The 22,541-nt window shown below is 47.0% G+C and overlaps 2 protein-coding genes across 2 annotated transcripts in view; one reads left to right on the plus strand and one right to left on the minus strand.

The window, feature by feature from the left end:
* Positions 1–224: 224 nt before the first annotated feature.
* On the plus strand, positions 225–13,957 carry PSMC1 (proteasome 26S subunit, ATPase 1). Its single transcript, XM_047795577.1, has 11 exons — positions 225–300; positions 4,152–4,205; positions 4,804–4,900; positions 6,747–6,871; positions 7,284–7,469; positions 7,665–7,793; positions 8,604–8,700; positions 10,695–10,884; positions 11,249–11,400; positions 11,999–12,153; positions 13,635–13,957. Exons 1-11 carry the CDS (start codon positions 298–300, stop codon positions 13,767–13,769), a joined length of 1,323 nt encoding a protein of 440 aa, XP_047651533.1. The 5' UTR covers positions 225–297; the 3' UTR covers positions 13,770–13,957.
* A 1,265-nt stretch (positions 13,958–15,222) lies between these two features.
* NRDE2 (NRDE-2, necessary for RNA interference, domain containing) overlaps positions 15,223–22,541 on the minus strand; it is a 47,846-nt gene continuing 40,527 nt past the window's right edge. The window contains exons 12-14 of the mRNA XM_047795576.1: positions 21,677–21,815; positions 16,060–16,131; positions 15,223–15,604 (exon numbers count right to left, since the gene is read on the minus strand). Coding sequence (XP_047651532.1) covers positions 15,479–15,604; positions 16,060–16,131; positions 21,677–21,815 — 337 coding nt within the window. The 3' untranslated portion in view covers positions 15,223–15,478. The remainder of the gene's footprint in view (positions 15,605–16,059; positions 16,132–21,676; positions 21,816–22,541) is intronic.

A 22,541-nucleotide genomic window follows, 5' to 3' on the forward strand; every position in this document is an offset into this window, starting at 1 on the left:
AAAGATTTTCACAACTGTCTTAGTTTCTTGACAGTTGAGGTCATTGTCTTAGGTTGTTAACAACAACCTAATAACTGCGATTTTAAAGCTTTTTCAAGTTAAATATTTATAAGGCTCACATCTCACAAGTTAGTACATCACTGCCCCACCCGCCCGCACTAGCCCTTAGTGCGTGACTTCGTCCGTAAGGGATTTGGTTCCTATCGGGCTTCCGTAGCGTCCCTCTCAACTTCCGCTCCTGACGGCCCTCCCCGGCAGTGCACTTCCGGCAGCAGCGGCTCCAGTGGCCAAAGCAAGATGGTGAGTGACTAAGGGTTTCGACTGGTGGTGGCGGTGTGACAGGATCAGGGCGACTCGAGGCGAGAGAACTAGGCGGCTGGCGGAGGCACTCGGTTAGCCCGTTCCCCTGCCCGCCGGTCCGGCCTCCGCGGGGGCTGAGGCTCCTGGAGGCAGTGTTCAGGTGCACCACGGGCCGGGGCCAACGAGCGGGCCTTTCCCCGGGGTCCTGGGGCCGGGGTTCCGCCCGGAGTGTCCGCCAGACGGCCCACAGGGGCGGCGGAGAGGGTCGGGTCGGGTCCCGCGGCTTTGCCCCTCCGCGGGCTGGGGCTCTGCTGACTAGTACGGGTAGTGTCAGCGGGAGCCTCTTGAAGTGATTGGGGCCAGTGCTCTCGGAGCCGCCCAGGTGGAGGGATGTGCGACTAGAGCGAAGGAGGGATTCGCGTCAGCTGAAGAGTGGGAGCGCAGTCGTGGGAGAAACCCGGAGTGGGGGCGTTTGAGGGAGGCCTTAAGACGCTCTTCTAACAGGTGGAGCTCGGCCGGAAAGGCCCCTTAGTGCATTAGTAATAATAAAAACAGCTAGCATTTTTGTTAGTTCACGAATTGATGCTGGTGATACAGGGGATGAGCATAATTGACCCAGTCTCTGCCTCATGGAGCTTCCATTCTAGAGAAGGCAGACAAAAAATAGAGGACTAAATGTGTGATATGATGTGGGGGCGGGATAGAGCCGGATGGGCGGTCATTGCTTGTGGCTGTTATGTAGAAGGGATAGGATGGGGAGAGCTGGCTGTTTTCCATGGGGTATCAGCGAGTCCCAGTGAGGATGTGAGATTTGAGCGGAGATCTAAATAAAATGAGGGAGTAGCCTATGCAGATATCTGAGGGGGAACTGATCCAGGCAGAAGGAACAGCGAGTGCAAAGGGCCTGACTGAGATGGGAATATGTTTAGCCTGTATGGTCAACAGTAAGAAGTCCTGACCACATAGTCTTGTAGGTCTTAGAAGGATTTGGGGAGGTAGCAATATTCTAAGTATGATAATTACGTGGCAGGTACTTTTCCAGCATTTGCTCATTGTTCTTCTCAACAGTCCCTTAAGGTAATTGTTATTATTGTCCTCAGTTTACCAAGGAGGAAACTTTGAGTAGGAAGCCATCCTAGAACACAAACCCTGTAGGTCTTTGCTGTGATGTACTGAATATCCATGCAGTAGAAAAACACAGATATTGGAGTTCCCGTCGTGGCTCAGCAGTAGAGAACCCCACTGTATCCAGGAGGACTCGGGTTCTATCCCTGGCCTCACTTGGTGGGTTGAGGATGCGGTGTTGCTGTGAACTGTGGTATAGGTCACAGATGTGGCTTGGATCGAGTGTGGCTGTGGCCGGTAGCTACAGCTCCGATTCAACCCCTAGCCTGGGAACTTACGTAAGCTGCAAGTGTGGCCCTAAAAAGACTGGGGGGGGGGGGAAAAGAAGAAAGAAAAACACAGGTATTGGTGTCTGGTGGGCTTGGGTGTGATTCCTGGCTACCTCTCTGATCAGCTTTGTAACAGTAGGCAAGTCACTTAACCTCTCTGAGCCTTAGTTTCCTTATCTGTAAACAAGGGGTAATGATAGTATTGACTTCATAGCGTCTGTAAGGATAAAACAGTCTGTTTAGCGCACTGCATATAGTGTCTGCTTGTTATTATTTGAGGCTGAGAAACATGTACAATGCCCTAGACATAAAGAATTTTGGGACCCGCTCAGGAAAACATCCTCTGGTGGGGCCAGACTTGGGGGATCATAAGAAAGGTAGATGAACCTGGGAAAGGTTTGACCAGAGCCAGGCATACCAAGCTTAAGAGTTTGGACATTACACTGTAAATGCTAGGGAGCAATTGAAGGTTCTTGAGATTTATAGGATTGGCTCTTTGTTTTAGAAGGTGGTAGCTGGACTGGTGAGGGAATCTGTTGGGAGACCAGAGCCCAGATAAGATATAATGACCTAGACAAAACAGAGATGGGGAGAGACGAGAGTGAAGAACCGAAGCAGAACGGATTTGTTTCAGAGCCAGTCTTTCTAACCGAAGTCCTGACCCTAACATCTCTTATTCACCAACCATATTGTATCGGTTAGTAGGTACTGTGAATCACACAAATGTGAAGTGTTTTATGCGCGCTACCTAATTTGCAACAACAGATAGAAGGTAATATCATCCCCACTTCCCAGTTAAGGACACTAAGACCCAGGGAGGTGACCTGACTAACCTGAGGTCACAGAGCCTCTTAGTTAGTAATGGAGTCAGAATTGAAACCTGGATCTAACTCCATAGCGCGTGTTCTTCGGCTTGTTGAGGTTCCTCATCTAGAAAGTAGGAATAATGAACCCTACCTTGAAGAATTGTCTGGAATTAATGTGATAGTGAAGGAAAATGTCTAGTAGAGACTTAAGCACATAGTAAGTATACCACAAATACTAGTTGCTCCAGCCAACAGCACGTTTCCTAGGGGTATAAATAATTGTTAAAGACCTACTCTTAGGACAGCTTATTGCAGTAAAACTAATTTTATTTCCCAAAACTTCTCAGTGCTCTTAATTACCTTCTTCAAAATAAAGCACAACGTTTTAAGAATTCTGCATGCGGGGAAATATATTTGACTTTAATTCTTTAAGGTAGCCATGATAGGGTTGTTTTGTCTGCATAATGAGGCTGACGGTGTATTGATTTAGAGCTGCCTACAGGGAGTGATTTGAGGAGACTGAAAGGGCCTCTGTAATCAAGTAAGTTTACTATTACTCTTTAAGATGCCATCATTTCTGGACTTCCCACTGTGGTGCAGTGGGTTAAGAATCCAGTTGCAGTGGCTCAGGTCACTGTAGAGGTGCAGTTTCAATCCCAGCCCAGAACAGTGGGTTAAAGGATACAGAGTTGCCACAGCTGTGGCTTGGATTCAATCCCTGGCTCAGGAATTTCCATATGCCTCAAGTGTAGCTGTTAAAAAAAAAAAAATTTTTAAATGCCATCATTTCTGAGACATTGCTCTGTGTAAAACATTGTCTTGTAACTGAAGGGACTGTTTTAATATCAGAAATCACATCGAGCTTCTTAATACAGTAAACTCTTGATAGTTTAAGGTGATTCAGCTTTTCAGATTAGGAAGAAAAACCTGCCCAAGCACTCCAGGCTTCAGGGATGGGAGGTAGTTAAGCTGCCATTGAAAGGACTGGATCTTGAGGAGTAAATCAAATCTTTTAAGGAGTAAATAAAAAATGATTGTTGAACAGTAAAATGGTTTAGCTTTCTTGGCTGAATTTCATGAAATATATTCTTGGTGGCCTCAGGTAGCTTTATATTAGCGTCAAGTTCTGTATCTTCCCCTCAAGAAGATGTCATCTTAGAATCTTAGCCTCATTATGACACATTATTTATATCTCTTTCTTTTTTTTTTTTTGTCGTTTTAGGGCTCCACCTGCGGCACATGGAGTTTCCCAGGCTAGGAGTGGAATCAGAGCTATAGCTGCTAGCCTACGCCACAGCCACACAGGATCCTTAACCCACTGAGCAAGGCCAGGGATCGAACCTGTGTCCTCATGGATGATAGTCAGATTTGTTTCCACTGAGCCACGATGGAAACTCCAGTTATATCTATTTCTTAATAGAGTTGTCCTTGATTTAAGATGCACTCTATTGCAGGGTGCACCATTGATCTGCTAATAGCTTTTCAGGGAGAAGAAACTGCCACACTTAATATACACTTTGATTGCAAGGTATATATTGAGTTCAGAAATGTTTAGAAGAGGGAGAAATGTTGGTATCTTAGAATCACAGGAAAATAAGGGTGATCATATTCTGAATTTATACCTCCTTTAATTTTTTTTTTTTTTTTTTAGGGTCAAAGTCAAAGTGGTGGTCATGGCCCTGGAGGTGGCAAGAAGGATGACAAGGTAAATAAATAAGAAGCAGATATGTCTGTGGTGTAAGTTATGGAAAATGTCAGATCTCAGCTGAGAAGTTCTTTGGAGATTCATGAATTTCAAAATGCAAAATAAATGATCTGAATTTATTTAACAACCCTGGCCTACAGATACAATACCCTTTTCATGTTTTACAGAAGATTGTTGACCATCAAGTAGGCTTTTGTGAATTAATGATTTTTAAACATGTAAAATAACATTACAGAATATTAAAATAAATTACCTGTAATTTTATTTGTTTTGATTTTAGTGTTTAATATCCTTACGCAAAGAATTGTGTTAAATTATTTCAAGTCAGACTTTTGGCGTATAACTTTGAATTCTGACCTCTGTTCCCTATTGAATAATCTATCAATGTGTATTATAAAAAGATCAGTTACATTCACATATTAAAACTGCAGGAATGTAAAAACATATTTTTTGTTTTTTTAAGGACAGTTTTAAATAGCATCCTAAAAGATAAGGACTATCATCTGGAAATAGATTATGGTCCTACAAAAATAAGTTTGTATTTTAATATGATTTCTGTGTGATTTTTTTTCCCCCCCTGCTGTTCTATAAACTCAAGGATAAGAAAAAGAAATATGAACCCCCTGTACCAACTAGAGTGGGGAAGAAGAAGAAGAAAACAAAGGGACCAGATGCTGCCAGCAAACTGCCCCTGGGTAATGAATGCCATGGTTCCAATTCCTAGGTGACTTGTCCCTGTGTGTGTAGTTTAGGGGTCTGAATGTGGAGACAGGAAATGGATGGTTGAGGTGCTAGGTCTGTGACTTTGTGGCATTCCACTAGCTTGGATTAAAAGCTGTATTTTGGTTTTAACAGTATACACACAGTACACGACTGTGTCTCACTTTAAGACACTCTGTTAACTTCCTTTAAATAAACAGTTCCTCTAATACATTAGAGTACAGCTTTAGATTTAAAAACTTATGGTGAGTTTGATTAACTTAGAAACCCGCTTCTTTCATGAAGAAATGGAATGCCCCTGTATTGGAATGCACATCATACAATGCCTGCACATAATATTTTCCAGTGGCTTCGTACTACACATAGAATAAAACTCAAACTAGGTGATCTGACCCAGCCACCTGTCCATCCTCAGCCGCTGGCACTCCCCTTACTTATCATTCATACTGCTTTGCCTCGTGTTCTTTGAATCTTCTCTGCATCACAGCCTTTGCTTCCCTTTGCCTAAAAATGTTCTTCCCCTAGTCCTTCCCATGGCTGCCTGCTTCTCATCCCTTCAGGCTTCAGCTTAGATACCTCTACCACCTTCATCTACCATCTAAGCAAGTCTATTCTTGCTTAGATGGAGTTAACTATTTGTTTTAAATATTGTTTGATTAGTAATAACCAATAAAAATGTGCCATTAACCTACCATAGTGAATCAGGGTGGTACTGATAAAAGAATAGATCATCAGATCACCAGAAGAGCATACCGAGGTCAAAAACAGAGTCAAGGAGTTCCCGTCGTGGCGCAGTGGTTAACGAATCCGACTAGGAACCATGAGGTTGCGGGTTCGGTCCCTGCCCTTGCTCAGTGGGTTAAGGATCCGGCGTTGCCGTGAGCTGTGGTGTAGGTTGCAGACGCGGCTCGGATCCCGTGTTGCTGTGGCTCTGGCGTAGGCCGGTGGCTACAGCTCCGATTCGACCCCTAGCCTGGGAACCTCCATATGCCGCGGGAGCAGCCCAAGAAATAGCAACAACAACAACAACAACAACAAAAAAAAAACAGAGTCAAGTTACCGATAATTAACATAATGTAAAGGTGCCATTTCCATTTTTGTGGTAAGAGGATGAGTTATTTAATATAAATGGCTGGTATCTTTTATTATTGAGAGAAATGAAATTGTACCTCTTGCTTTTTGCTGGATAGATTTGATATATATACATATATATATGCAAATAAGTAAATAAAGGAAAATTCAGGAATATATTTAACCTTAAGGGAGGAGAGACCTCTTGAAGAAGCAAATAAACCCAGAAGCCACAAAAGTTTGACAAATTTGTCTATATAAATGTTGAAGTTCCTATGTAGCATGCAACTTCAAGACAAAAGAAATACAAGTGTGGGAAAAAAGCTTGCACATATGTGAATATCACTAACTTTTTACAATCTTCCTGTAAATGGATGCATGTGTTCCAGCAAGGTGCAACAACCTATACTCACTGAATAGCATGTGCAGCTATTTTATTAGCACTTGTGGGGAATCATAAACCCAAGCAAACTATCTTTTTGGTCAGTGAGTTTTTTTTCCCTTTATAGACAACATGTCATTTGTATTATCTGGTCACAGACCTCATCCCTATTTTTACATATCTGCCAAAATCCCTTTCCCCTTTGCATTTAGGTACCTGCTTACTTAGGGTCACCAAACTCTGAATTTTTCAGAGTCCAACTAAAATGAGCTTATTTGAAATCTTTTTTTTTTTTGTCTTAATGATGAACTGAATTAATTGCAAATGTCAAGCTCCAAGTATAATAAAACTTTATTTTTTAATTACAGTGACACCTCACACTCAGTGCCGATTAAAATTACTGAAGTTAGAGAGAATTAAAGACTATCTCCTCATGGAAGAAGAATTCATTAGAAATCAAGAACAAATGAAGCCTTTAGAAGAAAAGCAAGAGGTAAATTGAGAAATTACTATTACTTTGATTTTTACAAACTGAATTCTATTTAAAACTTAAAACTGTCAATGAATAAATGAAATTCAAGTAATTGAACCATGCTGGCTTTAATGAATCATTATTTAGCTGCCTTTTTTCTTTTGGCCAGTTGCAGCATATGAAGCTCCCAGGCCAAGCCACTGTCTAGACCTAAGCCATAGCTGAGGCAACACCAGATCCTTAACCCACTGTGCCGGACTGGGGATTGAACCCATGACCCAGCAGTCCGAAGACAACGCTGATCCCCTTGTGCCACAGCAGGAGCTCCTTAGCTGCCTTTTAAAAGCACCAACTATTTTTGTAAATCTAGTGAACTGTCGGCATCATGGGCTTTTCGGTCTGACCTTTTACTTCTCTGCATACTCTTACATAGGAGGAGAGATCAAAGGTGGATGATCTGAGGGGGACCCCAATGTCAGTGGGAACCTTGGAGGAGATCATTGATGACAATCATGCCATCGTGTCCACGTCTGTGGGCTCGGAACACTACGTCAGCATCCTTTCATTTGTAGACAAGGATCTGCTGGAACCGGGCTGCTCTGTCCTGCTCAACCATAAGGTAAGCTGACAATCTGAGAAAAAGAAAGCCCATCGGCATGCTTTCTCCCTTCCTCCTAGGTCTGTCCCCTGTCCTGTGGAAGGAGACGGGCGGAGCACCCCCAGGGGAGAAGCAAAATCCGTGATTGGCACTATGTGTTTGTAAAGGGGCTGCGTGGCCCGCACGTTCCTGTGTTAAAGCCGTCTTTCCTGCTAGGTGCATGCCGTGATAGGAGTGCTCATGGATGACACGGATCCCTTGGTCACAGTGATGAAGGTGGAGAAGGCCCCCCAGGAGACCTATGCTGATATTGGGGGGCTGGACAACCAGATCCAGGAGATTAAGGTGTGTCTGGGAACCTGCTCTGGGTTTTAGATCTTGGTTTCTCACTGCTGTCTCATTTAGGGTGCTTGGAGTTGTTTTGCATGTTTCTCTGTATTGATCACACTGGTAACTGGTTCCAAGCTTGTCAGTTGTAGTGTTTTGTGTTGTTTATACCAGTTTAAGCAGTAGAATAAGTAGATGCTAATTCTTGCAGCAGCTGTGGCTTAAAACATTTTGTATGCAGTGTTTAACAATCATCTGTGTGAGTATGTTGGCAACTGCGTTGACTTCAGCTGTGGCTATCCAGAAACCTCCAGCGATGTCTGGGGGTGGGGTGTGTGGCACTCAGTTCCACAGTGGTGGGGTCATGAACACAATCCCAGCCCTCTGCAAGTTCCTTCATCTGCAGGGACGTCATTCGGAGTGGTCACAGATCTGCACTGCTGACCTCTCAGCCAACTGGGAAATGGCCATCATGTCCCTCGGTCGTAACAACAGAAAATCTTGTCAGCTCTTGCCTGTAGTTTAATAGAACAGGGTGAATTTTGCTCAGGAAAGGCTTAAATGTTGCTCAAGGCTGACTTTTACTGGAAAATGGAAGGGAAATTGTGTTCTGCTAGGGAGAGGGGATGGGAGCTGGGAGCTCAGGTAGGCCAGGGTCTTCTTCAGTACGTTCTTGCTGGTGGTAAACGTCAGACATTGTCTCTAACAGGAATAACTGAAATCTTAGCTTATTTTCATCAAAAGTGAGAGATACTCATGATGCCAGATAATGAGTCAGAAAATTTCAATAAGAAAGCCTTTCATTTTTACCAAGTGTGTTTTCTGTAGGAGTCTGTGGAGCTTCCTCTCACTCATCCTGAGTATTATGAAGAGATGGGTATAAAGCCCCCGAAGGGGGTCATTCTCTACGGCCCACCCGGCACAGGTAGGTGTGCTCTGCGTTGGTCACTCTGCAGGCACTCGGCCCACCTCTTGAGCAGCAGCACTAGCTAGTTATCATTACTTACTGTCGAGGCAGGATGCCGAGGCTCTAAGCAACATATTAGACATTTTTGAATAAACAGCTCCTCTGGAAACATACCTATTACATAAAAGTGTATTTATATAGTAGATGCACTAAGAAATTGCTCTTGGAAGTTGTAAACTTCACAGTTACTGTGTTAAAAACGGTAGTAAGGATTACAACAGAAAATGAACACCAGTGGGCAGCCCCTCCTCCCCAAATGCCTGCTCAATATGAATGCATTTCCAGTTCCCCAGCACTTCTCTCATATTCACATGCTATTGATATGTTTTAAAACATACTTTCAAGTATTTTCAAGAGTAATGTGAGTCTATTGAAAATAGACTATAAGATAAAAATAAAGCAGAATGCTTAACTTGGCTCTACATTGGAATCACCTTGAGAACTTAAAAAAAAATATTGATGCTTACACCCATCCCTGAAGATTCTGACTATTTATTCACCTGGAATGTGGCCAAGCATTCAAGCTATGGTGGAGATTTAAAAGTTATCCCGTGCTGTTCAGGTTAGTTTCATTCTCCTGGTCCATTGCTAATGAATATAATATTGGATAAGTAAGTGGATAAAGATAAAATGCATATCCATATTTGGTTCATTACACAATAAGCTGACCTTAGTAAGTTGCATAGGCCAGGGCTTAGCGGTTCATTGCGCTGAAAACTGCAAAGGAAGAGGTCATTTGATTGAGTGCACTGAAGCCATGTTCCCAAGAGGACCTGTGCTGAGGGTTGCCTGTGCTGGAGGGACTGGGAGACCCTGTACGCTGAGGTACAGGGAACTATGTTTCAGAGAAGCTAGAGACCATCGCAAGGCTCCAGTAGCTCTGGCAGTTGAACTGGTACCAGGGCTGGAGAAGGAACACTGGCCTCCTGACCCGCAGCCATGCCTTCTTTGAGGCACATGTACTGCCAAGGCCTTGGGTGAAGGCCGGGCCCACAGTCTGGAGGGGGAAGAAGAGGCTGGTTCAGGGACCCTCTCACCTAAACTTGATTGTTTCTGGACTGTAAGATCCCGCCCACTCAGAACATCCCTTTTGCCTTCTGCCTGCCATCCTTAACTGGTGCGCTCAGGGAGTAAGTAGTCCAGCCTTCTGGTGAGCATTTCAACCCGTCACTCTGGCCGCCTGACTGAAAGGACATCATTGCCCCATCTTGTTGCAAAGCTTAGCTCCCGGTCCTCCTCCTCACTTCTGTGTCCCTCACCAGCCAGCCTCCTCCCCCTGCAGGCCTAAGCTTGGTCCTCTACCAGCTCTGCCTCCAGCTGCCTCTCTGGAGGTGACTTCCCAGCTCTTGGCCTCCATCATTGCCATCAGAGGGGCCAGACCTTCCAGCTCTAAGGTCCAGCTGGGTGCTGACTTGTTCTTGACTCTAAAGACTGTCAGGGAACAGAGCAGGGTTGGAAATGTCAGGTCTTCCCTGAGATCAGTGCAGGCCTTCCCGTTAGGGCACACCAGGTAGGAAGGGCTCTTGAGCCTCCTGCAGTAGCTGCTGTGGGCTTCATCAGGAGCTGGTCCTTGCTTGCTGGCTGAGCCCTGAGCAAACGCAGCAAATCTCCCAGTGGCCCCAGAGCACTGCAGGTCAAACCGAGGGTGCGCAGACCTTTTTTATCACTGAAGTTTGGTGGGAGTTGAGTTTGGTTCTCTAACCTTGGTTGCATGGGCAAGTTAATATGATATGCAACTTTGTATAACCCAGTAAAAAGTATTTTCTGAATTATGATAAATTTAGGAAGATAACTTACAAATAATCAGTGTGTTTTAGGTTTTTCTAAATATCCTTTTATCTGCTTGGAGAATATAATGCTTTTCCTACAGGGATCCACCCACTCGTGATGTCTTTTTAAGGTGGTAGTGAAGAGTTTTAGCATTTGAGTTTTTCTTTTTCAATCTAAAATAGGTAAAACCTTACTAGCCAAAGCAGTAGCAAACCAAACCTCGGCCACTTTCTTGAGAGTCGTCGGCTCTGAGCTTATTCAGAAGTACCTCGGTGACGGGCCCAAACTCGTTCGGGAACTGTTCCGAGTTGCTGAAGAACATGCACCGTCCATCGTGTTTATTGATGAAATCGATGCTATTGGGACGAAAAGGTAGACTTTCCCTTCCCGCCCTTCCATCGTTTAGAGGTCAAGACCAGGTAGTCCTTGTCTGAGGATGACGCTCGGTGGGACTTCCTGTGCAGCCTTCGTGTCGTCTGCCAGTCCCTACAGTACTGCTCGCGGACGCGAGGCACCCTCCATACTCTGGAGACACAGCCATGAGGATGAGTCCCTGCCCTTAAGGGGCTCAGATGTGGAGATTGAATAAATGATATTTCAGGCTTGAAACTGCTACAAAGACAGTGCAGCCTGGGCTTTGGGAGGCTGCGACGTACAGGGAGACAAAGCCGTGTGGCTTAATTCCTCTTTAACTGATCAGCTGCGTCTTCACTTCTGCTTCTGTTCTTTTCCAAAGGTACGACTCAAATTCCGGGGGTGAGAGAGAAATACAGCGAACAATGTTGGAACTGTTGAACCAGTTGGATGGATTTGATTCAAGGGGAGACGTGAAAGTCATCATGGCCACAAACCGAATAGAGACTTTGGACCCAGCACTTATCAGACCAGGTCACATTTGTTTTTGTTTCATTGGGGAGAATGAATGTGCTTCTATGTTATTTGTATTTTTTAAGAGCACTTTGAGGGAAGGGAATATAAATGGTGCATATAAAGGCAGATACCACCTTGAAACAGAATAACTTACCAAAACTATGTCCCCTGAGATAATAGTTAAGTAAGAATGTGATGTAGTCTGGGTAGCTTGATCCTGTTTAGCCTTGAGAATTTTTTTAAGAAACAGTTTATGATAGCTGAGGTCTGTTAGTTTAGTTGGTACCAGCAGAAGCAGTAGCTAATTTACTTACTCTTTCGTGATGTTTTTAATGTGGAAGACCTGTCCTTTTCCACTAACTATGCCATCTTAGGAATCGCTCCTTTCATGTCCTTCTGAAGGTACCAGAGCAGAGGGTTTTTTTTTGTTTTTTGTTTTTTTAATGGAATGAATTCAAATGTTGATGTTTACCATATTTACAAGACGAGTGTTGGCTTAAGATTTGGGCCTCCCACAGAACACTGTGTGACTGAAACCACACGTGTGTGGGGATGAGGCCTCCGCCTGCGCAGGGGCAGAGCCCAGGGCAACACTGAAACCCTTTTCTACCCACAGGCCGCATCGACAGGAAGATCGAGTTTCCCCTGCCCGACGAGAAGACGAAGAAGCGCATCTTTCAGATCCACACGAGCAGGATGACACTGGCCGACGATGTCACCCTGGACGACTTGATCATGGCCAAAGATGACCTCTCCGGTGCCGACATCAAGGTGAGCGCCTGGCCTGGACTGCACCTCTTAGGTTCCTCACATGTGGGTATGAGTTTGGACATCTTTTCCCAAATGACCAGAATTTCAAGGAAAGCCTGGCAGCACTGAATCTGGGCACGGCCTGCCTTCTAAGCCACAGTTGGTACCTGTGTGGGCATCATTGGCATCTACAGAACTAGACTAGTTGAATAAAATCTTTTTAACATTCTGCACTTTTTTTTTTTTTTGCTTTTTAGGGCTCCACCTGCAGCATATGGAAGTTCCCAGGCTGGGGGTCAAATTGGAGCTACAGCTGCTGGCCACAGCCACGCGGGATCCCCAACCCACTGAACAAAGCCAGGGATTGAACCCATGTCCTCATGGATACCAGTCGGGTTTGTTGCCATTGCACCACAATGGGCAACTTCTGCATCAACTTTTTATTTAGAAAAATTTCAAGCCTTCAGGAAAGTTACAGTGGTAAACACCCATACACTCAGCACCTTCGTTTACCAGATGTTACCATTTTACCTATTTGCTGTCTTTTCTGAACAATTTGAGATAAATATCCTAAATGTCACAACCAAATAGGAACCTCACCGCCAGGACTGTGGGTTTTGTTTTGGTTTTTAATGGCAGTTCACTGCACATGGAAGTTCTTGGGCCAGGGATTGAATCTGAGACACAGCTACAGCAGTGCTGGATCCTTTAATCGACTGTGCCGGGCCAGGGATGGAACCCCCATCTCCACAGCGACCTGAGCCACTGCAGTTAGATTTTCAGTCCACTTTGCCACGATGGGAACTCGCCAGACTTGTATTTTTAATCACTTCATGTTGCTTGGGTTCCTGTTTTACTTATGTCATCATTGAGAAAATAGTAAGAGTATATACTATACTGAAACTTGTAAATATTTAACCAGAGCACATGCTCTCTTAAGGACTGCAGGTAAGTGAAATGAATATACACTCTATGTGGCCTCTGTAAGTTTCTGGATATACTTTTGTCTTTCTTAGGAATATTATTACACCCTTTAGTGAAAGCAGAGCTGTGAGAACTTACGGACCTTGGAGGCCCTGCGGTGTACGTTTACATAGTGGCCAGTCCTCTCTTCCTTAGTGAATTACTCCCAGTTTAAGCCACCTCAGATCCTTTGAGAAAATAATCAGAATGCGTAAAACATTTAAAAAAAATCTAATCTTTCCCAAGCAGTTTGAGAAATTTTTGTCTATTCTGGGTATCTATACCTTATTTCAAGATAGCTCTCCAAGGAGTTCTGTTGTGTCCCAGTGGGTTAAGGATCCAGCGTTGCCGTGAGCCGTGGTATAGGTCGCAAACGTGACTCAGATCCTGCATTGCTGTGGCTGTGGTGTAGACTGGCAGCTACAGCTCCCTAGCTTGGGAATGCCGCAGTTGCGGCCCTTAAAAAAAAAAAAAAAAAAAAGATTTCCAAACTGTTAGAAAGATATTTCACTTTCTGAACATACTATTCTTTCTTGCAGGCAATCTGTACAGAAGCTGGTCTGATGGCCTTGAGAGAACGTAGGATGAAAGTAACAAATGAAGACTTCAAAAAATCTAAAGAAAATGTTCTTTATAAAAAACAAGAAGGCACCCCTGAGGGGCTCTATCTGTAGTGGACCACAGCTGCCTTCCAGGAAATGGTGGGAGCGTCCTGGGCCCCAGAGGGGGAGGGGGGGAAGCTGCTGGCCCGGAGCCCATTCCCAGTTGTCTTTACTAGCAAACGTCCTGTGTACCTTGTGCCTGGCAGGCTGCCTTCACGTTGGTCATGTGCTCTCTTCCCAATAAAATGTGCTCTTTCTCAGTCGCTGCATCCTGCTTCTGGTGACCGCCAAGGACTGCAGACTGCCGTGCCTGCTGCCCGCACATCCCACTCCCAGAGCTGGCGGTAGTTACTTGTTCAGCAGCAGCTAATGGGAAAGACAATCATAACCCGATCGCTGGCAGGTTTTGTTGTTTAAGGACTGACGGCTGAGTTCACATGGCCGTGGGCTTCAGAAGGAAATCCAGCCTTCCCTTTGGAAGGCCTGAGGGGCATGTGGGTTCTCACACGGGGGGTGGGGGGGGGGGGTGGAAGAGGTATGGGTGTTGCCAAGCAGCTGAGGGTTCCTCCAAGACACCAAAAGGGCAGCCCTCATGCCCCTTGTTCCTGGGCTCAGACGCTCATCCCTCCCAAGAGCGTCCAGCCAGGGCTTCCCTTCCTCTGCCTCCTCTTTCCTTCCTGAGTGGTTGTTTCAAAGCCCATACATGGGGCTGACCGAGGAAAACCTCCCCTGGGCTGGCCAACTTTCTTGGGTGCTGCTCTCCCCTTCTTTTTCCCAACCAGTGTCCATCTATTGCTAGTCAAAATGCCATTTCCCAACACCGGCTTGCCTGGGGAAGGTGCCAAAGCAATAAGCTTTCAGCAGTTGTAGAGAGCATGATTTAAGGGGGGGGGGAGCCAAAGAAAGTGTCCACTCACAGGGTCTAAGATAAAGGAATTCCTCTCAGTCAGGTGTTACTCAGCCCGCGGCGATCAGGAGCACGTGGCCGGTCCGGGCCTTCCTGTCTAGGCCGGGCTCTGCACATCTCACAGGCAGGGCGGAGTGCGGAGGGAGGGAGGAGCTGCCTCCAGTCTCCACTCTGCGACGCTGGTGGCCGGTGCTCACAGTGCTGTCCACGCTGCAGCACGCACACAGGGCCCCTAATGGGGTCCTGGCAGAGCACAGATGCTGACTCAGCAGGGCTGGGATGGGGCCTGAGAGCCTGCATTTCGAAAATGATGCAGGCTGCTGGGTCCACAGTCAGGGGTGTCACCGAGTAAGGCTTAGGGAAGAATGAGGCCTCTGGACACATCTGATACAGGTGAGAACACACAAGTTTTAAATGCTCCCCCCTGCTCTGATCTGAAGAAAAGGGCAGCCTGGAGGAGGAGGTCCCAGCACTGAGTGACCAGGACTCACTCACCTCCACTACCAGACCCAGAAGGCTTGGCAGGACCCCCAAGGATGCCAGCCGAGAGGTACACTCACCCCGGTGGGCTGATGCTAAAAGTGGACCAAAGGGAACTTGCACGCCAACCACAACACATTCAGTTGTCACTTGGCACGACTCTTGTCTGTGTACATAGGTACACATATTCACATATATAATATGTAAGACAGTAGCCTCTGTGTCATCTGCACATGCAAAAAATGTGCCAGAGATAAGAAGCTGACAGCCCAGACACAAAATACCAAGAAGCTTCACAGGTGGAGGTCTCAACACACTTCTGGTTCATCCGGAAGCCTCTGATTCCTTGGCATGCGGGCGCTGAGCCCTCGGCTCGCTCCCCACTCCCCAGGTTCTAGTCCTCAAGCAGAAGCTCCAGTTCCTCCAGGGGCAGGCGTACCCGGAGCTCCTTCTCCGTCATCAGGTCCAGGATCTCCTGCATCTCATCAGGGAAGTGCTCCACGGCGTCCATGTACAACACCTGGGATGGGAAGGAGAGGCCCGTCAGCTCACTGCCGCCCCTGCACTGCCCACACTCCCCTCCCCAGGGACGACTCTGCGCTCAAGAGCAGAGGGAAGCTGAGGAACTCAGAGGCCTTTACTGGTTCTCAGAATTTGGGGGCAGCCACTGCAGTCACCGTCAATCTGATTTCTGAACATCTCCTGACTTGGGCCCTGCAGGGCAAAGGGGGGACTCGGTCCAACACTTGGGGCATCTTGGCTGAGCTCTGGGCAAATGCTGGGAACCAGCTGGCCCCGGCAACATGCCATGCCAGCTCCAGTGCAGGGAAAGGAAACAAAGGACCCTTGGGCTCCAAGGGGCATACCTCAACTATGAAAAGGCCTGGGAGGTGCCCTGTCCCCATGACACTAGCTGGATGAGCTTGGCTGGAAGGTTCTTGGGAATCTGAACAGACCAGGGTCTCTGGAACTTACCTTTGCCCAAGGGCAATTCTGAAGGGCTTTGTAGAACACACCTTTGCTTCTTTCTTTATTTCCTAAGGAAACCTGAGGCAAAGGGGAAAAAAATACAAAAATGATGAATTTAAACAGAGTCCAAGGCCACCCCTTGCTGATCCACGAGAGGCTCCTCAGCTGTAGGCAGCCAGCCCGTGGTTGGCCAGGCACTGCCACAGTGCCTACCAGGTGACATGGGTCCATGCCCCACAGGTCACCCCCAGGGGCCACTCTGTTCCTGCAGGTCGAGTCGATCTTAACATTTCTGACTCGGCTTCATCTCCTCCTCTACAAGGCACCCTTGGTCATGCCTTATGTTACCAAGAGCGCCTAGAACAAGGCCTCGGGTGTGAGATGAGGGTGATGACTCTACACAGAAGATACCTGCTTTAACACCTGCCATCTTCCGAAAGCTATTTTAGAGAAATGAGATAACTAGGATTACTGCATCAGTAAACTTGTCAAAAGCACATCTCCAGTTGGGAATTTCAGTCTGAGAGCACACAGATATTCAGCATGTTTTTAATACTAAAGTATAAAAATCCTTAGTCTCAACTCACAGACAGGTGCTCTTTCCATGCCTGCTGTGGGAACGGGAGCAGCGTGTGCCCACCCCCACCCCCAGATCTTTCCCAGGTCCTAGGAAGGGACTGTCGCTTGGCAGCTCCTCTGTGGCGGCACAACCCCCTCAGGCAGCTCCCGGTGCAGGCTGAGCTTGTGGAGCTGAAGGCTGTTCCTGGGCTTTCCACCCACCTGCCTCCCCCAGACTCCTCATCCCCCAGGAGCGCTTTCCAGTGGACACTGGTTCTGCCCACCGGGCAGCCTGTGCCTGGCGTGGATGGACCGGTGAGGGCTTGTGGCCCAACCCCAAGAAATGGCATCTAGAGACGTCCATCCACAGCTCAGGACTGCCATCTACCAAGGACGGTCTCACTTCCTTTTCAGACCTTTCAGGTTAATCCCAGAGTCTCTGAGACTGTGACATGGGGCTGCACCCACATCTGGGAAAACCTCAGAGGCGGCGCAGGCCCTCCCCACCTCTCCGAGTGCCCGGGGGAACCCTGCCTCCCTGCCCAGCACGAGCCTCGGCCGTCCTGAGGTTCTGAGGCTGGACCTCAGTGTGAACTGTCCTTCCTTCACACGCCCAAACACTTCAGAGTCCTCGGCTATGACAGTAACGACACTTACGGCTGCTACGGAAAGAAGAGAACTCGCATGGCTGTACTTTCTCGACCACTCTGTTTATTTGTGAGACTCAGATGCCCTGGAAGCCGGCGAATCCAGGCGCACAAGCTGGCTGGCCTCAAGTGAGAATGCTGCGATTTCCTTCACCAACCGGCCACAGGAAACCGCCTCTGCTTAACGGGCTAAGAACAGTTAAGGGCCAGGCGAGAGCCTGGGGTGAAGGAGTCTGCATTCAGGAGTCCTCTCTAAGGCACGGGCTGCGAGCAGCTAGGGGCTGCATGTACCCCGTGTGCACCTGCAGGGATTTTCCCCGCAGCAGAGCGGAGGTGCAAAGGGGAAGAAAGGTCCAGGACGCGGCCCTCTGTGCCCTCTTTCCTCACCTCGACCAACCACGACTTCCCTAAGCTCCTGTCAGGCTGAATTGTAACGGGTGGAGACGCCAATGCTGCCCACCCACAGTAAGCCTGCCTCCCTGAGGCGTCGGCAGAGAACTGAGAGCAGCGTGGCCGCAGGCATGGGCCCCAGGAAGCCTCGCTCAGAGGCCGCCCTTCCTCAGGAACTAGGTCTCACAGGCCAAGGAGATCCTCACCGATGAGGCGCACCCTGCAAAGCCCTGCCGCCCGGACCCTCTGCCAGGGCCTCACTGGTCAGTCATCTCCCAGGGCCCGGATGGGGCAGGATGGGGGCAGAGGTGGAGTGGGGCATGGGGGAGGTAACAGCAGCAGGTGGGCACTGACTGCCCACCTTCTGTACCAGAACAAGGCTCCGAGCACTCCCTTCAGGGAGCTGTGTGGTGCTGAGTCATCGGCTGTCTCTGGCACTGCTGTCCCTTCATAAGGTGCCTCCATATGGGGGAAGTAACATCTCTAAGAAATGAGAAGGCTGAAGGTCCTTGGGCTTTTGCAAAATTTGATTCTTTTTTCTTCCCTGAGTACAAACAAATCTGAACAACTGTTAATTTATACAGGTTTTTTTAAGTAATATGGCAAAACTGCTACGCAACCCTATGACTGGAGGCTTATTTATTCACTACTAGAAAGGTAACTGAAGTGGGTTCTGCCCTCACCAGCTCTAGTAAATGGTGGCCTTTCAATATATTCTAGCTTCTGCCATCTCTCAACAAAGTGGAAGAAGAAATGGGAGTTCCCCTCGTGGCTCAGCGGTTAACAAACCTGACCAGGATCCATGAGGATGTGAGTCTGATCCCTGGCCTTGATCAGTGGGTTAAGGATCCAGTGTTACCGTGAGCTGTGGTGTAGGTCACAGACGTGGCTTGGATCCTAAGTCGCTGTGGCATAGATTGGCAGCTGTAGCTCTGATTTGACCCCTAGCCTGGGAACTTCCATATGCTGCAGGTGCAGCCATGAGCCAAAAAAAAAAAAAAAAAGAGAGAAATTAAAAAAAATAAGTAGAAGAAGAAATTATGCTAGAGGGTAAAATTAAATCTAAAGATGACCAATTCGGAAATGCCACTGTTCCCTTTCTCTTCGTGAAAACTTCTTTTATTAGGCCCACAAAATCAACTAACTAGTTTATATACTTACATTTATTTCCTTCTTTATTGTGTGGGTAGATGACTAAATTAAAGAACTCTAAGAATCTTGAAAATAACTGCAATTTTAGTCAAAACAACAACAAAAAAAGTATAGCTGAAAGTGTCCATGCATATGCAGAACAGTGTATTTGAAACTCAACTGCTGTTTGTCCAATTCCTTTTCTCTCCCATATTCTCCATGGCCAACAGTAAGTTTTAACTCCTTCCATCATTTTTTGCAGGGGGAAAGGCAAGCAAGCAAGCAAATGAGCTCGCATGTATGAACCATGCATGTGCCTGTGTACCTAGAAGGCACCCACATACAACCCAACAAACCAGTGCCCTCCTCCATGGAGCCCCACCCTTTGCCAGTGGCCCCACGGCCCCCGCTCTCTCCTGGCACTCTTGGCCTGCACCTCACACTCTGGCCCTAATTCGATTTTTTTCACTGTGTTTATCAAAGCGTTAGAAGCCCATCCAGATGCCTCTGAGAGAGCTGCTAGGGGAAGTCACTGCTCTAATTAATTCCTGGTCCAATGCTCATCTTTCCAAAAAGACAGAAAAAAAGCCTGGGGCCCTTAAGGAATTTCTGAGTGAATAAGAATCTTCTATCTACAGTCCAACCAAACTTGGCTCATGGCAGATCCTCGGTAAAAATACTGCAAGTCTGTACCTCACACCCTGTGTGTCTCTACCTACAAAAGACTGGAGAAGATCAACTGGCAAATCTGCAGGCTCTCCTTTGTAAATTAAAGCTCTTTCATTTCCTTAGATAGATGCACGGAGTGTCAGCACTGGAACTTTTAGGGAACATCTGATGCACCCCTCTGGCTGAGGGGCCTAAGGACAGGAGCAGAGCTCCACAGGAACCCAGCTCTCCTGCTGCCCCAGCTGCCTCCTCTGGTTAACAAGCAACAGGTGTCTGGTCCACGGACAGACACCACGCTGGCCTTTAAACTTCTCAAGGTTTCCATTTCATACAAGGGTGTCAAAACAAAATCTGAGCTTTTGAGTCTGAAGAATAAATGTTAAAAATACAGAAACTCTGGTGGTAATTCATCTTGATGCCAACTTCTGCCCATGAGATTGTGCCCTTTTGTCCTGAGTGTGCCTCTGAGCTGCTGTCCTTACAGAGGTCAGGAGAGGGAGGCCAGGTGAGTTCTGAAACCTCTCCCAACCCTAACTCACTCCCTCTGAATGTCTTTACACTTGATTCTGTCATACGACAACTGGAAATGTTCAAATGCTTTGATCAACTTCTAAGAATTTATCCTATGGAAATAATCAGAGATATATATACACTATTTAGGTAAAGAAAGGTCACTCCTGGCTTCTGAAAACTACAGTATTCAATGGCAGTCACTTGGATAGGATTTAATAGCCTGGAGTTAAACAACACTCAAGTGGCCTAAAAGAGATCATGTATCTAAAAAAGCAATTTGGCAGCAGATGTATTATAGCAAATGAGGCCGAGTCCAATATCAGGTCTTTAACCAAAGGCAAAGCCAATTCAGACTCTGTGAAGCCCACCTTTCAGCCTGCACAACACATTAACAAAACTAAATGGCACCTTACCACATTTAATCACTGTAGTACTTTTAAGTAAAATCAAAGCTGCTTTGGAAACATCTATTTTAAAAACCACATTCTAGATAGAGCTAGATCAATCCTATCTTTTAACAACAAAACCAAATCAAGACCTGCAAAAAAAAAAATTTTTTTTTGTCTTTTTGCCTTTTCTTGGGCCGCTCCCACGGCATATGGGAGGTTCCCAGGCTAGGGGTCTAATCGGAGCTGTAGCCACTGGCCTACACCAGAGCCACAGCAACTCGGGATCCGAGCCGCGTCTGTGACCTACACCACAGCTCACGGCAATGCTGGATCATCAACCCACTGAGCAAGGGCAGGGATCGAACCTGCAACCTCATGGCTCCTAGTCGGATTCGTCAACCACTGCGCCACGACGGGAACTCTCTTTTTTTTTGTCTAAGACCTTCAAGAAAGATTTAAAAATTTTTTTTTAAATTTTGCTTTTTAGGGCCACACCTATGGCATACAGAGCTTCCCAGGCTACGCATTGAAGTGGAGCTGTAGCTGCTGGCCTATGCCACAGACACAGCCACGCAGGATCTGAGCCACATTTGCGACCTACACCACAGCTCATGGCAACACTGGATTCTTAACCCACTGAGCAAGGCCAGGGATCAAACCTGCGTCCTCATGGATGCTAGTCAGATTTGCTAACTGCTGGGCCACAACAGGAATGCTGAAAAAAATTTTTTTTTAATTTTTTTCTTTTTAGGGCCACACCCACAACATACAGAAGTTCCCAGGCTAGGGGCTGAATCAGAGCTGCAGCTGTAGGCCTACACCACAGCCGCAGCAATTCGGGATCCAAGCCTCACCTGCGGCCGATACCACAGCTCATGGCAACACCAAATCCTAGCCTATTGAGCAGGGCCAGGGATCAAACCTGCATTCTCACAGACACTATGTCAGGTTCTTAACCTACTGAGCCACAACAATAACTCCAAGACCTGAAAATTCTTATGAGCAGAACAGCAACGAATTTAGGTCTTTTTCAGATGAAAGCTCTTAGACTATTTCCAAGCTGTTGACTCAACAAAGTTGACTCAGAGAAAGCCCCGTGACATCCTGCTGCACCACCTGGTCCCGGCACCCTCCTGTCACTCTACCAAAGCCTCCGGTGCAAGAGGCAACATGCGACCCCTTCCAAGTCCGGATGTCACTCCACCAGGACCCCCCAGGATGAGCCAAGGCCAAGGTGTAGTGGGAAGCCTCCCGGTCCCCAGTGCAGTGGCTATTGGCCACCTACACATCACACTTAGGAAGGAGGACGGAGAGACAAAAACTTACCAAAAACTTCAAATACATCCTCCACAGTAAGGGGCACTGGCTGCCGTGGTCACTCCGCAATGCTTGTTCAAACAGGGCACTGAGCCGGTGTGTCAGGCCGGTCTCGGGAATGGTGGCATGGACCTCTCTCCCGTCCACCCTACGAGACAAAGGCACCATCACTCCGAGACAGCTCTCATCCCTACACCGCAGTAGGAAGGGATCCGCAAGTACAGCAAACGCCAGTGACAACTGGATTGGTGCTGTCCCCCAATCTGAGGGTGCTGGGGGCAGGTACGGGTATGCTGTGGCTCTTCCAGGGCCGGAAGAAGCCTGCATCCATGGTTCTGTGGTGCCTCCACCACGCTGAGTCTGCCTAGAAGGCTCACAAACTCCTTGCTTCTCTGTTTTCTAAGGAAAACCGACCTTCTCATCAGCAGAATGCAAATTTTACTGTATGGGAAGGAAACACCTTTCAACTGAAAGCAGACTAAATAAAACCTCATGCAAGAAATTAAAAAAAAAAGGTAAACTGAAAGACTATCCAGAAGCAATTCTGAACAGTTGATTTATAACCACAAAGATTCTGGAAGGAATCACGATACCTTAGCTAATATGTTCCCAAGCCTATCATTTAGCCTTTAGATAGAAACTACTGTATCAAAGGATGACACTTAAAACATGCCACTGTTACCATCAGTCATGACAGCAGAGGCTAGTACTTTGTCTTTGCGCTCAGCACTCCCCCCCGCCAGCAACTCTCTGAGGTAGGTTCTCTAAATTATTCCCATTTTGCAGAAAAGGAACCTTCCACAGACATGAGAGACTTGGCCAGATCACACAGCTGGTATGTGGAGGAGCTGGATTTGACCCCAGATTCCAACTC

Source organism: Phacochoerus africanus, chromosome 9 (genome assembly GCF_016906955.1).
Source record: "Phacochoerus africanus isolate WHEZ1 chromosome 9, ROS_Pafr_v1, whole genome shotgun sequence".
In the NCBI taxonomy this organism is placed as follows: Eukaryota; Metazoa; Chordata; class Mammalia; order Artiodactyla; family Suidae; genus Phacochoerus; species Phacochoerus africanus.

Coding starts and splice junctions, on each gene's coding strand:
- PSMC1 (XM_047795577.1), top strand. Junction 7,470..7,664: donor CTGTCCTGCTCAACCATAAG/GTAAGCTGACAA, acceptor CTTTCCTGCTAG/GTGCATGCCGTGATAGGAGT. Junction 8,701..10,694: donor CTACGGCCCACCCGGCACAG/GTAGGTGTGCTC, acceptor AATCTAAAATAG/GTAAAACCTTACTAGCCAAA.